The sequence below is a fragment of the Corvus moneduloides genome, chromosome 12 (assembly GCF_009650955.1).
Source record: "Corvus moneduloides isolate bCorMon1 chromosome 12, bCorMon1.pri, whole genome shotgun sequence".
Classification (NCBI taxonomy): domain Eukaryota; kingdom Metazoa; phylum Chordata; class Aves; order Passeriformes; family Corvidae; genus Corvus; species Corvus moneduloides.
Window position 1 is genome coordinate 3,990,465 of NC_045487.1, and position 15,047 is coordinate 4,005,511.

Genomic DNA, 15,047 nt, shown 5'->3' on the forward strand with positions numbered 1-15,047 from the left:
ATCCTCTCCACTATGCTTCCTTAGCAGCAAGAAAAAAAAAAATGGAAGTTTTTCACAGGTTGTTTTAGACAACAAGAAAAATTGCTAGGTTAAAACTGTTATGATTTTCCTCCCTCTTAGTAATTTCTAAATACTAAATCATAATCCTGTTATTTAACTCTATTAAATCTTCTAAATCTAACAGAACTGTAGCTGTAGCACGTTGCTTTATTTGTTCCCATCCACAAATAAAATCTGTACCCTGTATATGAACACAGATCACCTGTGTTTTATGGGTACATAATACACTTAAGAAATATACAGAATAACAGAGCATTAATAGATAATAGGTATTTTCAATGCATTACATTCAGGTATCTGAATTGCCAGTATGTAAAACAAATATGAAGAATAATGTCAAGAGCAGAGGTTGTGAAGAACTCTGCAATGATGAACTGTCTCTGCTTTGAAAATTTAAACTGCAAATGCAGCTGCATGGCAGGGTACAGCATATCACACTTGTTAATGGCAAAACTGGAAGAAATAATTTGTATTTCTCCAGGCTTTCCATGAACAGAACCATTTCAGATGAAGGTTTTCTGGCTCCACAACACCTTCTCCAAAATTTCCCCCTGCTTTCTCACTCAGAAGCCCTCAGTCCTAAAAGAACTGTTTGATGTTCCTCTATGTTTTAGTGTTGCACTTGAGGAGGGTTTGAAGCAGAACATTTCCCAGCCCAGGCTCCTGCTGCCAGCAGATGAACAAGTTGAGTGAAAATGTTTTGAGGATTATAAAAATCAGAGAAAAAATGTCCTTATGGGGTAACCTCAAAGGGTCAGGATGCCAGTGACTGTCCTTGCAACCTTCTAGTCTCACACCTACAGAAGTTTTGCCAGCAGCTACTGTTCTATTCTCTATAGAAAAAGTGCAAAACCCCTCAAAACAAAAAGATCCATCACATGAGTCTTAAACATATGGTGTTTTACATGAACTCATATTAGCAAATTATCTCTTGAAAATTCGTGAACTAAAGTCCTGTCTCTTGTTAATGAGCTGCTAGTAGAGGAAAATAAACCAAGACATTTCAAAAAATGTAGATTAATTTTAGGGAATTTGTTTAATTAAGGAATAATTTGTTATGACCTGAGAAAACCAGGATAAATAAAGCAAGACTTTTATCATTTACATGCTAACAAAATCATGTCAAAGTAAAACTTTCATAATATTCTCTTCATGCAGTGTTCTGCATGAAGAGACTTAAGAGGCTTCTACATTTATAACTTTAGTTCCCTCAACCTCTCTCTCTCATTTGCTTTTATGCAGTGAAGGAGATCTAAAGAAAGAAAAATTTGAACACGGAAGAACCACCTGTTTCCAGGAATGTTTCCATCACAAATGAATAACAAAGGAAAAAAGAGGAATTCTCACTGCTCTGCTTGCAGTGTGCAGTGTTGCAAACTTACATTTCTGTGAGTTTCATCATAGTGGTTTTTGAGAACTTCCACCTATTGTGTCCTGTCCTATTTTCAGCTCAAATAATTAAATATATAACTGCCAAAAAGAATTCCAGAGTTCAGATGTTGTGGATCAAAAAATCCACCCCAGAAGCCAGGTTAAAAGGATACACTCAGGGTTTATGGTATCATACATTTGTGTTTGTGCACTGACATATATTTGGGACACATTTGTAGGTATTTAATCAAAGTATAGCAAAAAAGCAGCCTGAAAACACACACATGTAACAGAGTGATGTGCAGCTGTATTTTTTTAATGGGCTGGTCTATAACTTAATCTCTTATTGCTTGCTTGGTAAATATATCAGTCAGAACTATATTAAAAAAATCATTTTATTTCTTATAAACACCTGTTCACCTGTGATGCCACAGGAAAATGGATTCTATTTCTGCTCCTGCAGAGTTTGTGAGCTCAGCTCCAGCTGCAGGGCCCAGTGGTGCTGTAGCTGCCCCCAAGGCACCCAGCTCCAGTTAATTACCAGCACTGCAGTAACAGAGGGACAGCTGATATGTTCTGGGGTATGGGAGAGACAACCCACAAAGGGCTCTGATTTCATTTGCACAGATCAAAATATAAAATGTTACTGTCACCTACCCGCAGGTGGTCATCTGCCTCACCCGTGGGCTGGGATACAGTGACTCCCTGCAGTGGACTTAAAATATAGCAGTCCAAAACTTTGAAGGTCACCTGGCCACGTGAATCCTGGACTCCAATCTTCTGTCTTTTTTTAAATTTCTTCTTACAGCACACAGTAATTGTTGTATCATTTTGACAGTGGAGACCCCCATGGTCCATAGTGCTGCTTTTCCTCAATGTCCCTTGCAGACAGGTTAAAAATGCATAGCAATGAGCAGGCCGTGTTTGGGGGCCTATGAAACTGTTGCATTCCTAAAGCTTGGTGTAAAAAAGAGCAGATACCAAAAGATCGGATTTTGCAGATTACTGCACATTCAACTGGGCAGTGATATTTAAATTTTATCTCTTGTAGCCCAATTCCCTCTAACGATGTTACAGTAACTCACAGAGTACACAAGTGAATGCTTGAAGCATCCTTATTTTTTAATTCTATACAAATTCTTTTCTCACATTGTGCAAAAATGTCACATTAATTAAAATTTACCTCTGAATTAATTAAAAACCTGTTCAGTGTTTTTGCCCCAAACACATGCAGATACAGCTTTAAAATAATGGCCCATTATCCTACAATAATTTTACAGAGATCAAGCATTAAACTCACAGTTCTGAAGTGACAGAACTAATTATAGTCAGGTGTTCTATGGCACAGCTCACTTTTGAGCAGACCACAATTCCAGGGCTGACAGAACCATGCATTAGAGTTACTTTAAAAAACCAAATGCTAGGAATTTCCAGATAATCATACACTTCTTCACCTAATATCCATAAGCTGATGGAGTTGATATACAGACTGAAAGGTGTTAACATGGGAACAAAGTTCAATTTTCCACTGAAATTTTCTTAGCATCAGATATTTACAAACTGGGCTATTTCACAAAAATTGCAGAAATGGCAGAGTCCTGTGAATTCAAAGGTTTCCAGAACACAGACTTCTAAAGGGATTTATTTATGGGCACAGCTGATTAGAATGGATAAAGCAGCACAGCTTTTGCAAAGGCAGTGGAAAGGTTCTACACAATAACCAAACAAATTTATGCTCAGAAAATGATTGTGTGCTCCCCTCACAACATTATTTATAAAGAGCAGAAAACACATCAGTGTCTGAACAAGGAAGTGCAGAGATTGTAAGAAAAGTGGAAGTGAATGACATAAAATATCAAGAAAGACGGGGGAGTAAAATGTTGTGGAATGAAGCTAAAAGTTCAAGGGAAAAGGATGCAAGAAGATGGAGAATGAAAGGAAGATGGCAGGAAAGGATAAGACAAGTAATATAGTTTTCTTCAGGTACATAAAGAACAAGAAGTCAGAAAGGAGGCAGCAGCTCCTCTAGCTGCAGACAGGGAATTATTGACAAAAATATAATTAATTCATTGCTTCAGTTCTTTAAAAAAAAGAAAAAGAAAAAAATAAAGTTATTACAGACCACGCCTGTCTTCTTTAGAAAGAGAAGCTATAGTCAGGGACCCACATTTCCAGGTTCAGGACGTAGCCATAGAAATCAAGATCTTTCCAGCAATTAGAACATTAAGATCCTGAATTTTGACTAAATATCTAAATAAGACAGAATTCTTTCTGTGTCGTGAGGAATAAGAGATATGGAAGTTTGAGCAGCCAAACCTCAAAAATGTCTGTATTACATTCTGAATGTTACTGAGGGATGAGAAAAAGCTTATTATTAAATTAGCAAGGCCAGACCTTCAAAGCTTTGCCTTGAGCCACAGCACGGGTACTCTACGTTTAAATTCTCACTGCAACATTTCTGCATTCCAAGGGATCAGGACTCCCAGAACTTGTGCACTTTTCCAGAAAAGCAAACCAACAAAAATTTACACCTAATAAGAGATGGAAAAAGATCCTCTTTGCCATTTAAAGATGAGATATTTAGTTTCTCTTTAACCTCTAGTTAGTTGGGTGTCAGGCTGGTCCAAGAAAGTTTTATGAGTAGATAAAAGTCTCCTACCCAAGCTGTTTGAGTCGCACCAACCAGAAAAAGAGATGTTCCCATCTTTCCCCTGAACTCCTAAGACTCCTTCCTTTGCTGCAGGAAAACACAAGTTCTGAGGAAAGGGCAAAGTGTCTTCCTGGATATTGTTATTGCAGCCAGAGCAGTGAGGCCTCAGTGAGATATTTTGAGGGTTATTATAACACAAACAGGGAAAAGAAACAAACAAACCCATCATGCTAAACAGCAAAGAAGCAGCATGATGACTTTTAAATGCCTTAAAATGCAATTAATATATAATAACAAAAGTGGTTTCACAGATAATTAACATAATACGACGAAAAATGTTATTAGTCTCCTCATGTTTTACTGAACACATCATTATTCTTTCCGGGAGTGTTCTATTAGAAAATAATTTAAAAAAAAACCATACTAACAAAACAACAGACAAAAACCCTACTAAACTAAACAACCATGCAAACGAATTTCATGTCATTTGTTATTGTCTCAATAAATTCACGTCTTTCCATAGTTCCTACTGCTCTGCATTTCCATTCTCCCGCTCCTCAATAAGAAAATACCCATTTTTCCTGGTGTTTGGAGGGCGTGTGTTATTTTTAGGATGGAAATCCAAGCCCACTGCCTTGACAATTATAGGTTACAAACAAAGCGTTGTTGATTTCTCCCTTTTACAAAATATCTCTCTATTCCTGCAACAAATTAGACAACAGTGCTGTGGAACAGCAGGGATGGCAAAGCCATGTGAGCAGTCAGAGCTCAGGATAAAGCAAATGCCCTCCAACTAAACCAGCTGTTGACTTTTGCAGGCTTTCCCAAGAAATAAAATGAGGATGTTACTGCCTTCTGAAAGAAATCACAGTACCCTGTGGATATCTCATAACATTAGAATGTATTGATTTACATACAGTATTTATTGTACAGACTATTGCCAGTAAAAATGAACAAGATATGGTAAATTAGAGAGTTTATATAGAAGATTTTGTGCCCCTGAGACAAAATAGGAGAATATACATAACAACAGCATGAATTTTAGCTTCACTTCCTGTCAGATTTTCTCTTTATCCCCAAAACCAACCTTGGGAAAGAAATATTTCCAATAGCTGGAAATCCCATCTCTATCCCAGCTGTGCAAGCAATTATTTAAATCATAATTTTAAGAAATGTGACTCCACTTCAAATTTATATGCTCAAATATTTGATTTATGCCCACAGTTACGGTGATCACCGTGGCTTTCACCTTGGTAAACAATCAATGCCAGAAAGTTGCCCATGAATTTGGGAGCCTGCCCGTATGGATCTCATGGAAGGATCCAGGCCTTTGCTTCTGCTGGGTTTGTTTCTGCCTCCAGGTTTTTTGTTTTGAAGAGCCCTCTCTCAATTGTCCTGGTGCCCCAACATGTGAGCACATGAATGAATATATTTGTAAACTTAGCAAAATAAAGAGAAAGCACCATATATCTCATGCACTTCCTAAATATAACACAACGAGATGTTTTCCACTGCCAGAATTCTCAGCTGTATTTCAGCTGATCTGACTGCAGCTCATGTACATAAATAATTTTCTATATGATTAATAATCATATTTTATACTTCCATAAGAACTCTTTTTTTTTCTTTTTTTCTTTTTTTGGCAGTAAAATTTTCTTTTATTTCCCCTTGCTAAAGAGTCAGGATTCCTCCCTGAAACTTTGAACTCTGCCATTACTCTACGATTTTTTGATGTAACAGATGCAATTTGAAACCAGCAGCATTTTAACAGGCTGGCTCTGTGTATTAATGATTCTTTAATTAAATCAAGCACATTTTACTGAAATTTACATCTCTACAAGACCAAGCCCTTCTTGCCATTAAAGATTGAGTGCCTTCTCTTTTTTGGGATATTGTAGGAGATGACTGGGGTCTGATGTTCCCTATCAGCTGGTTTCACCTCAAAACAGAGCAGATCAGGTACACTGCAGACAAATCTGCCAGTGCAGATAACAGGATTAAAATACATTTTAGACCAGCCTTTAAGTCAGAAGCAAACTCGTGATTTTCCTTGTGAAAGAGCAGAATGTTTCTGTGTGCTGTCCATAGATCCCCAGCCAGCATCAGCAGAGATTCAGTATCAGAGGATGATAAATCATTCCAAAAAGGATGTGGCTGTGCTAAAACGGACTTACACAGACGACAAATTCCTTCTCCTGCACACGATAAATTACAGACATTCACTTCCAGGGTTTTGCTACAGTAACACTTCCCTTATCTGCAAAAATGCATGAAAGTACTTACAAATCTTTCCCACAAAACACTCCTCAGCACCTGACCAAGCTAGTTTTCCTCATCACTGTGAAGCATTTCCATTCTTTGCTCCCTATTAAACACAGAAATTGAGCCCATCAGGGCTGCAGCCTCACCCTCCACGTTTCGTCACATCTACCTCAAGTAAGGCGGTTCATACCAGAGAGCTGTTGATGGGTCTGCAATCTTTACCCTCCTCTCAGCCTACTTGTTAGCCAACATATAGAAACAATTCTTCATAGAACCACACGCTGCCAGCTTGCTTTTCAGACCTGCTATCCTAAGTTTTCGAAATATCTCAGTCTGTCACTACCAGTTGCAAGGCATCCTTTCATGGAAGTGTGATCTGTCATTATAAAAAAAGCTGAGGGCTGATTTCACACCTCTGCTTGTTAAGTATTTTTTAAAGCAAATAAAGCTCTTTACTTAAAAAATAATTAAAACTAACTCTTCATTAGCAGTTCAAATTGCCTAGGTAAATTTGGTCACAGCTATAATTTGCACACAGTTTTATCAAGCTGCTTCATTTCATGCTTGCAGAGGATCACTTTCTGATTACTTCCCTTGCAACATGTGTTGCCCTTCAACGATGGCAACACCCTTTAAAAGCTCGAGTCTCAGTTGGAGCTCCCCAATGGCACTTTGCCACAGATGCTTGAGAGGCTGCAGGAATTCCATGTGAAACGAGCTTTTGCAGCTGGAGGCTTTGTCCTGTACCCAAAGAATGCCAAACCTCAAATCTCATGCATGAACAATAAAAAAAAAAAAAAAATAGAATATTGTTGCCTCTTCTGCACCCTCCTAACTTGGAGTAAAGAACAAAACTAGTTCTTGTAACTAAGAAACTTTTTGTTACTTGGTGGTGGCAATCAACCCCCGCCACTCTTCCTGCTTTTTCTTGATTTCTGCCTACAAATAAATTATCCAGGTAAATGTGAGGTTTTGAAAACGAGCCCAGGGGTTTTAAATAACAGATTACCCCATAATCACTGGTTTTCAGGCTTCTATTTTCACCGGCCCTCTATTTGACCCTTTGTATCCCAATTCTCTGGGATTTTATCAACACTGAGCACAAGTAGCCTTCCAGCTTCGCTGGAATCCTCTTGCTCTGTTATCACAGCTCTTTACAGAAGCACTTGATTTTTTTTGCTCAAGGAAAGAACTGAAAAGTCACAAATGTTTCTGCTCTGCTGGAATCAGAAAAGAATATGGGTCTGCAATGGACTCTGAATTGCATAAATTATTGGTGGGTTTTGGATGGTGTGCACCTCACTGATTTGGACTAGAAAATCCATCTTAAATCTCCCCACCAAGCTCCTTCATCTGTTTTTCCACATCTTCACTTTCCAATAGCAAATAAATAAACTCTTTGCCATTGTCTGAAATTTCTGACTTAGTCTGATTTATTCAAATCTGGAGAGAAAACCAAATATACTTGAGAGCATATTAGTACAACAGAACACCTTTTGCTCCCTCTAAATAGGGGCTCTAGGCTACCTCTTATCTCAGCAGCCCAGAAGCAATTCCATAACGTGCCCAGAGCCTGCTTAAGCCCCCTCTTCAGAGCATCATTTAGCAGCTTTGTCAACAAGCTCCAGCAAGCCCCAAAGTAAAACCATTCCATGTAAATCCACCGGTGTACTCTGACCTGCAGAATTCCGATCAGGATGCTCTTTAACAAACCTCCTTAGAAGGAAAAAGGAGTTGCTACACAGTTTTCTAAACCAGCCTGTCTTTGCTGGGCATAACATCATCCCTGAATCCTGCTGCTCTTCTTCATAAGCAGCTTTCACTTAAAACTGAAGCTGACTGACATTCCCTGGCCTTTAAGAGCACAGTTTCATAAGAAATAAGCTCATATACCAAGTGGATAAATAAGTTTATTTCAGAGGGTGAAGGTGGAGTCATTAAAACGAGCTGCCTTAGTTCCTCTTGCCAGCTTCAGTTCCTTTGCTAAAATTCAAACTTTAAACTCCTCTGAAAATACAACTTCCACACAAATGGGCTGCACCAAAAGGACTGGCAGGCCCTGATCCCCAGACAAAGGTTTTCACTCTATTTTAAAATATTTTCCAACTTTCATTAGAAATAAAATACTTAAAAACAAACCACAGAACGAAGGGATTAACTCAAACAATAAACAAAGTTGTCTGTGTAAAGTTTAGTACTCTCTAATTTAATCATGTTCTCTTGCTGTGAATCCAGAGAAAAACTCCCACAATTTTTCAATATTCCTCCAGGAGAAAGAGGGCAGCAAAACCCAGATTTTCAAATGTTCAGTGAAAAAAAAAAAAAAAAAAAACCCAACATTTTTTAACAGATTACATATTCACTAATTTAAAAATTTCTGAGGTGGTAAAATCTGCAAAGTTCTATGAAATACTCTGATCACCAAAGCTCTGTTTTGTACCCTATTAACAGTTTTCAATTCTTACTCCTTGCGTGCATACGCAATAAGTGCAGGAAATGAAGCAATACTCAAGGAGAGCCTCCCTGGGTGTAGCTGAAGAATTCAAACAGATTTTATCTTTTCATCCATACCCCACTTCTGACTGCACACTTGATATTCTGATGGCTTGCAAAGAATTTGTATTTTTTCACAATGATCTCTTCTTTGCTTGTTTGCCTTTTGCTTTGAACTTTTTCTTTCAAAACAACAATGCTGGGCAGGGGGAAGCTCAGACAAAACCAGAAAACACTTTTTGAGAGAAATTCAAGGATATTTCAGGTTATTCATCTCTCAGTGTACCAAGGAAATCAAGGAGAAAATTCTGTTGTTTTCCTGACACCATGACATACCTTTATTGGAAAATAATGGGCTGGATTTGAGACAGAGTAATCCAGTGGAGGGTTCTCCTACAGAACATTCCAACCCCATTTTTTGCTGCAGGACGGGTGTGAGCTGCAGAGCAGAGTGCTGGATAACAGCTCAGAAAGCACCACAGCCTCTCAGGCTGTACATTCACATTGCTCTGCATCACCTGCTACACCACATTTCTCGTGTGTAACTTACACTGCTTCAAAAAGGCTCCTCCAGGGAAATGGGTTGGTCTTAATTTAAGTGTGTCTTTTGCCAGATCAGATATGAGGGCCATTTGTGGTTTGCTGCATTAAGTTGAAAAGTCTACTATGATTTTCCAGGAGAGAAAATATTCAAAGTTTATACTCAACACATTAAGGTGGAAAGCCACTGATAAAATAAGAAACAGCTGGCAAATGAAGACAAGGAACAGTGTTAAAAAGAGAAACTGCAATGTTTTTCTTGCAAGAAGGACGTCAGCAACTCCCATAAATCCTGTGCGAGTGCTTAACATACTTTTTACTGCAGACCCAGATACGAAGTAGATGTTTAAGTGTTGAAAACCAGCATATGGTAAATTTTAGCAGTGCTGTTTGAGCAGTAGGACCAATCATCCAACTGCGAAACTCTCCCAGAGGAGGAGGGAAACAGCACTGGAGGTACAAGCGTTGATTATTACGCTGCAGCACATGAAATTGAGGGATCAGGGATGGCAGCCAGGACTGTCCCCAGAGCCTGTGTCCCACAGGGGCCAGGGCACTGTGCCAGAGGGTGGGAGATGATCCCTGTGCTGGGGCACAAGAGGCAACATGCACCGACCAGGGAGCACTTGGAATTCTGCTGTTCTGCTGGATCAACATGGCCAGGGACAAGCTCTGTGAGTGCACATTCCCAGAGCTGTATAGAAAACATGAGCTGACAGATCCTCTGTTTATTTTATGCATTTTGGGACAATGTGGGGCAGTTGTTTTGCAGATTTCAGAGTTCGTTTGTTGGGTATTCAATGGAGAGAAATATTTTTACTGACAAGGAAAGGAATCTTTAGTAAGGCCTTTGTAGGTGATGTACATCTTATGTAACATTTTCATATTATCAGAATCTTCTTTCTCTCTATTAAAAACACCCATTACTGAAAATGGAGTTCAATAGTACTTTCCATTGACTATTTCACAATAAAATTGCATAATTCTGTAGTACCATAGTGACAACTTCCCCAAAAGATCTTCCTTTGTCCAAACAAAATTTTCTGTTCAGAAATCAAATGCATACACAATGTTCAGACAGCATTTCCACTAAAGATAAATGACAGAAATTCCAAGCAGAAAGCAGAGAAGTTTCAATAGTGTGAAAAACAAGCACGTTTACCATTTCCAATGGTTCTTCTTGAAATTTTATAGGACAGTAGCTGCAATCGAGTCTTCAATTTAACTGCAGATCTTTCAGGAGCAAGTACACATTTAGAAAATACACACTATCAACAGAGAGGCAGAGATGTTATTGCTCTGAGCACTCACCTCATAATTGGCAATCGCTTCTCGATCAAGGGCTCGGGTCACGGAGACGTCCCCATTCATCTCATTGATTCTAAAAATTCCTTTTGGGTCTTGATCTACTCCCTTTCCAGAGAGCCGAAACTTTACTCCCTCTGTCCCTTCACTTCTGATGACCTGCATGGCAGGAAACAAGCGACAGGCCAAGTTGTAAAATCTTTTAAAGTCATCCTAAAACCACATAAGTCATTTCAGTTTTTTAACTAATGCTGAGCTATGCTCCCTGCCAATAAAATGTAACTATAAAATATGATTGCAATCATTCACAAGACACTGTGCAATTTTGTGTTAAACCCTGGAAAAGCTACTCATGCTCTCAGCCAGTTCCTATCTTATCTTTAGTGTCTTCAATTTCACTACTTAAAGTTTCTGTTTTTCTACCACTGAATTCACTCTATGTCTAGAATTTGACATTTCATTTAATGCTATTTCTTCTTTTTAGTTAAATTGATAGAACAGCTACAAACTTAGAAAAAAAAAAAAGACATATTCTATTGATTGCCAAGAAGCACTCTTATTTCACAACAACACTTACCATACCAGAGAGCCATCCCACAATATTTTATTAGTCATTGTGAAGTTATTACACACTACTTTCAGGTTGGGTTTTTTCCCCCAATCCTCTTTCTAACTCTTCCTTTCCCAGGATTTTAAATCAATGGAAAAAACTCTGCATGAAAATATTGGAGTATCCTGCCCAGAATACTCCTGAGTCACACAGCTGGAATTAGTCCACTTCCCAAATTTCTATTTATGTGTATGCGCACACTCATGTGTGTATGGCAACTCCTTGTTACTATCACCTTATTTTCCCATGAGAACAAAATCCCTAAAAATCCGATTTCAAGGCAGCCTCACATTAGCAACAGTAACATTCACAAACCTGCAGAGCCACACAATGTTAGTTATAAGCTACACACTTTGCAAATTCGTATTTGTACACCAGAATCTGAGGGATTATAAATCAATCTTGCCCTTTAAGGCTGACTATCTTGCCAAGCTTTTCCCACCTCTGCTGTTCCACATTCTTTTGTTCCTAACAATTTCATATTGCTGATTTCCACAGAAACACTAAGACAAAAATTTATATGCTGGTCTGAATTACAGCTCAGGAAGAGGAAGGGAGAAAGTAGCCTTAGAAATCTGGACCCTCTCCAATTTTGAGATAATAAATATGCAGGGTGTTTAATAATGTCCCTGAGGAAATAAATGTTTGCTGCCCTACTGCTGTGGGTTGAGAAACGCTGGTGTGCAAATTACTGGGCAGTGAGATTTTGACTTAACTCCATAATCATTATTCCTTTATTTTAATTGAGAAGAAATTGCCACGAGTTATGAAATAGGAAATCAGCATTTTCAGAGATAAAGTTTCACTCCACAAACCCTTTGGGGAAGGGAGACATTTCAAAGTAAAAACCAGTTTCACCTCTTTTTCCCCCCCCTCCTTCCAACACTCAGAAACACTAATGGATGAAGTTTTCTTCCTGTGTATTTTTGAGCAGGTCATGCCAAAACACAGAGGCAGGCAACACTGCAGGTGACAAAAGGGCAAAGTCACTTTGTGACTTCTGGTTTGGTGATGAGACTGAAACTTAATAGCTCCTACTGAAAAGTTACCTGTTGTTCAGGTCCTTTTTTGAGCAATTTCTGATATTTTTATGTCAATCCTAAAAACACGTGGTTTTTTGTTAACACAAAGCTACGCTTGAGATTTTGCAATGTCATGACCATTGCTCATTTTTCTAGGGAAAAGATGAATTGATACTTTTCTGCCCTGATGTCCAAGACTTATTATGAGGCAAGTGCCCCTTCCCATATAAGAGCAGTGGTTTGAAAGGCCTGAAATCAGCCCCACACCAGCACAAAACTCTAACTCAGAGATGCTTATACTACAGCCATTTCCACCAGAGCCATCAAACATTACCTAACTGTTTATGACAAATTTAAGACATAGTATAAACACAATGTCCCAGTTGTAACAATCCACAGTAAGAAGGAAAAACAAATATTGGGCTCTGAAAGGGAATTTGTGGAAAAAAAAATCCAGGTATTCATACAGAGATTTCTTTCCACACTAGATAGAAAAACAAGAATGTAATAACAATAATAATAATAATAATAATAATAGTAGTAGTAGTAGTAGTAGTAGTAATAGTGGTCCCTGCAAAAACAACTGGTGGGAAGGTTTCTTCTCAGCATCAAATCTGGCAAAGATCTTAACCTTGAATTTGAGAGTGAGACATCCCAATGTGGTGCCTGGAAGATTTGTGCTCCTTGGAGCTGACACATCCCATATTTCATCCCCACTCTAGATTCGAACCCTTCTTCAGCATCTAATGTATGGCAGGAGCAGAGTTACCAGAGAGCAGAAGTTTTCTAAATGACTGCATGAGCTCACTCAGCTTTTTGAAGACTTCAGGGAGCCATCACATTCATAGTGCAACCCTTTGCAGGCCTTTCTCTTTTATCTGTTTACCTGTCCGTGCCTCCAGGGACGGCACAGCGCCTTCAGCCTGATATTGTGACACAGAGCCCAGCACTGAGCTGCTCGGGGCACCACGGCAGCGTTTGCTCAAGAGCTGCGGGCGGCTCACAAAAAGTCATTTTCAGAAGGTTCCTTAAAACGCTTAATTAGCCACAAGAGGGAGCCGCAAACTCCCAGGAATGTCAGGGAGAACATTAACATCTCCTAATTAAGATGCTTATATAATGGCTGCATAGTTCAAAGAAAGTGCATTTCCCAGTTCGCACGGAGCTCAGTACAATGAAAAGTTTAATAAAAATCAGGCTTAATTTGCCATATGGTTTGGTGCTTCAACAAGAGCAAGGAAGAAAACAGGAGGATTGTCTGACATCTCCTCTGGCAAGGCTGAGATTCTAAGCACTGGCACAAACACAGCACTGCTCACATGAAGATTTCCTAGCTCACGACGCGTTTGCAGAACAATGCTTTCCCAGTATCTTAGCAGAGATAAAACAAGGCCAGATTATATCTGCTGGAATGTTTACTTTGGGATTTCGTTTTTACTTCTCTAAAGTACATAAATGAAATCCCACAGTCACTGCTACCTGAAGCCCAGACAGACACAGTTATTTCCATAATTTTTTCACAGCTTCAGGAACTTCAGTGCAGGTTCTAATACTGAAAATGTCTGCACCATATGGCAGTGGCTACATGTTGAATATAAAGGCTCTGCATTCTTAGGAAATGGTTGTTAAGGCAGCACAAGACCCTGCAACCCACCCACTGGGAATATGGATAAGACAGGAATTCTCTACCCAGCATCCCAATTTCTACTTATTTCATTTTCCCTTGTTCTGATGTCACAGTTCAGAGGGGACTTTCTGTGGGCAGATGGCTCAGAATAGACACCAGCTGAGCACCCCACAATAACATGGGCTGTGGAAGGCTATTTCCTCACCCAGGACCCAAGGACAGCACTGGATGGAGACTCAGACACTGCTCACTTTCCCATCTCAAGGGTACTTCAGAGAATAATTGGGAATTGAAGTGATCCATCCCCCAGACACAGCACCCACCACAGTGCAGCAAAAGGCAGAGGCTCTGGGATCCTGCTTGACTCAAAGACACTTCCAAGCAAACAGAGCATCACGTAGCTGACAGGAGCTGCTCTCTGCTGAACCATGGCCAAAACGTATTTCCCCAGTGCTATTTTTCAGCTGACATTATGCATCCCTCGCAGCTAAACTCATTTCAGCAATGTGATCCCCCTGTTGTTACGGGTTTATCGCAAAAGTAAATCAGAGTGTTCTCAAGAGAAGGAGAGAAATAGAAGTACAAAACCCCCACACTGCCCCGAGAGAGAGAATTCACAGTTCTGCAGTGCCAGCAAATCTGTCCTAAACAGCACCATCCTCAGCTACCAGTTTTATTCTTTAAGAAGTGTTTGCCTCAACCACTCCCATAATTTCTTAGTTCTTGATGCCAGGTGAATTATAGATGCATCATAATAGTTTCACTTTTTAATTTGAAAACTAATCCCACCGCCAGACAGAAATATTTGGTTCATTCCCCAGTTCCTTTCATTTCAGAGCTTTACAATGTCTCTCTTGAGGGGCTTGTTTTGTTTTGTTTTGTGGGATTGTTTGGTTTTGGTGTTTCCTGCTTCTCCCCCCTCCCCCCCAAGCCTCTTAGGAAGCAAATTTATTCATGGAATATTTAAAGGTGAACTATTTTTTTCCTCTAATCACTGAGCAAAACAAGAGCACAAGAACAAAACAATGTTTTAGGGTCATTGTTTAGATATTGTATAAATAAACAGGCACTTCCTGTCCTGCCACACTGAAAATTACTCTTTACAGA

General features: G+C 39.2%; 1 protein-coding gene across 2 annotated transcripts in view; it reads right to left on the bottom strand.

The window, feature by feature from the left end:
- The window catches only part of CDH13 (cadherin 13), a 449,036-nt gene that overhangs the window by 223,526 nt on the left and 210,463 nt on the right, over nt 1-15,047 (bottom strand). For both annotated transcript variants that reach the window (XM_032121641.1, XM_032121640.1), the window contains exon 5: nt 10,688-10,840. In XM_032121641.1, the coding sequence (XP_031977532.1) occupies nt 10,688-10,840 (153 nt within the window). The remainder of the gene's footprint in view (nt 1-10,687; nt 10,841-15,047) is intronic.